We start from the raw sequence: 1,659 nt of genomic DNA, 5'->3' as shown, positions 1-1,659 counted from the left end.
CCTCTCATCTGATCCTGGCTCAGCCTCCTCTCATCTGATCCTGGCTCAGCCCCTCTCATCTGATCCTGGCTCAGCCCCTCTCATCCACATCGCAACCCCATGGGAGATTGTTGGGACCCTCTCCTTCAACCTAGAAATGTTTGTCCCTGGAGGCTCCCTCCATTTTTTCCTTATGAGATCATGACACCTAGTGACAACCAGCAGCACACAGGGCGAGCAGGGGGTGTGCATTGTCATGGTGATGGCAGGCAGCACTGCCTGAGGAGTGGGCCAGAGTGTGGCCTCCAGATCCACCACTTCTTAGCTGGTCCTGGGCAAGCAGCTTCCTCTCTCTGAGCCTCAGTTTCTTCATCTGTAAAATGGGGCTAATTGGGATATTGGCCTCATAGGATGGTTATGAGGAGTAAATAAATAGCACTGTCAGACTAAGGTCTGGATACGTGGGAGTCCATTACTTAGTTGGATGCCGTGTACTGGGTCAACATCAGTGAATGTCCAGAATTTCAGAAATCCCACATTCCATCTCATCGAGCGCAGCATCTCTCACACTTTCTTGACCCAGTGAGAAATACATTTACATCATGGCCCAGGGTTCGTGACACAAAGGTTTGATAAAACAATACTTCCCCTTACCTCTTGCGTGGCGTTCTGGTATTTTCCATTCATTCTCTTCTGTTCCATGAAAGCAACACTGCTTGTGACCCATTAAATGAATTTCACAGTAGTCACAAACTAGAGATCTGGGGAAGGTGGAATATTTGAAGAAAAAAGGAGCTCAGGTCATCACTGGGGTTACTAGAGAAGGTTACAGAGGATGAGAGAGGGAATCCAGAAATATGGCTGAAGGGTGGAGCAGTTTCATTGGGTCTGATGGAAACAGTTTATACTAACATATAGAGATTCTGAGATTCTCTGAATCTCACTTTCCATCCTTCATTCAGCCAATAAGTCATTAGGCTACTGCTCTAGGCCCCCACCCCCACCCTAGCGCTGGGCAGTGGTGGGGACACAGCATGACAGAGACAGCCCCAAGCCCTACCTCCGTGGGGCTCCCAGTCCAATGGGGGAGACAGACCAGGCAGTGACAGCCCAGAGGGATTAAAGCTGTGGGAATTCAGGATTAAGGACCAAGGAAGCACAGGCAGAGTGGCCTGGGTTGGGACCAGGGAGGCACAGGCGGAGGAGTTTGGGCTGGGGTGGGTGGGGCACAGACAGAGGGGTCGGGACCAGGAAGCGGAAAGCAGAAAGGCCTGGGAGAGTCCAGAAGAGGTGCCTGCTGCAGCCTTGGGGAGTCAGGGAAGGCTGCCTGGAGGAGGAGACACTTGAACTGGTACCTGATGAAGTCCGGCCATGGTCCGGGCAGGTAGCCTGCAGCACCTTTTATTGGACACGCCCTGGCCCATGCCTAACTTCAGATCCGCCCCTTCTTTTGGCCCAGGCTACCAGCCCTGCGACCCTCAGGTCATCTGCAACCGAGTGAACCACGTTCACTGCTGTCTGGCGGAGCTGCAGGAGCAGGCGGCGCGGCGGCGCGCGGAGCTGGAGGCGTCTCGAAGCCTGTGGGCACTGCTGCAGGAGCTGGAGGAGGCCGAGAGTTGGGCACGCGACAAAGAGCGCCTTCTGGAGGCCTCCAGTGGCGGCGGCGCGGCGGGAGCAGCG

At 54.6% G+C, this 1,659-nt stretch overlaps 1 protein-coding gene across 1 annotated transcript in view; it reads left to right on the top strand.

Annotated features, from left to right (window-relative positions):
- SPTBN4 (spectrin beta, non-erythrocytic 4) overlaps nucleotides 1-1,659 on the top strand; it is a 97,755-nt gene that overhangs the window by 45,577 nt on the left and 50,519 nt on the right. The window contains exon 13 of the mRNA XM_004390866.1: nucleotides 1,439-1,656. Within this exon, the coding sequence (XP_004390923.1) occupies nucleotides 1,439-1,656 (218 nt within the window). The remainder of the gene's footprint in view (nucleotides 1-1,438; nucleotides 1,657-1,659) is intronic.

This window comes from Trichechus manatus, unplaced genomic scaffold, assembly GCF_000243295.1.
Source record: "Trichechus manatus latirostris isolate Lorelei unplaced genomic scaffold, TriManLat1.0 scaffold00338, whole genome shotgun sequence".
Taxonomy (NCBI): Eukaryota; Metazoa; Chordata; class Mammalia; order Sirenia; family Trichechidae; genus Trichechus; species Trichechus manatus.
Note: the sequence above shows the minus strand (reverse complement) of the source record. Positions and strands in the feature narration are given on the sequence as shown.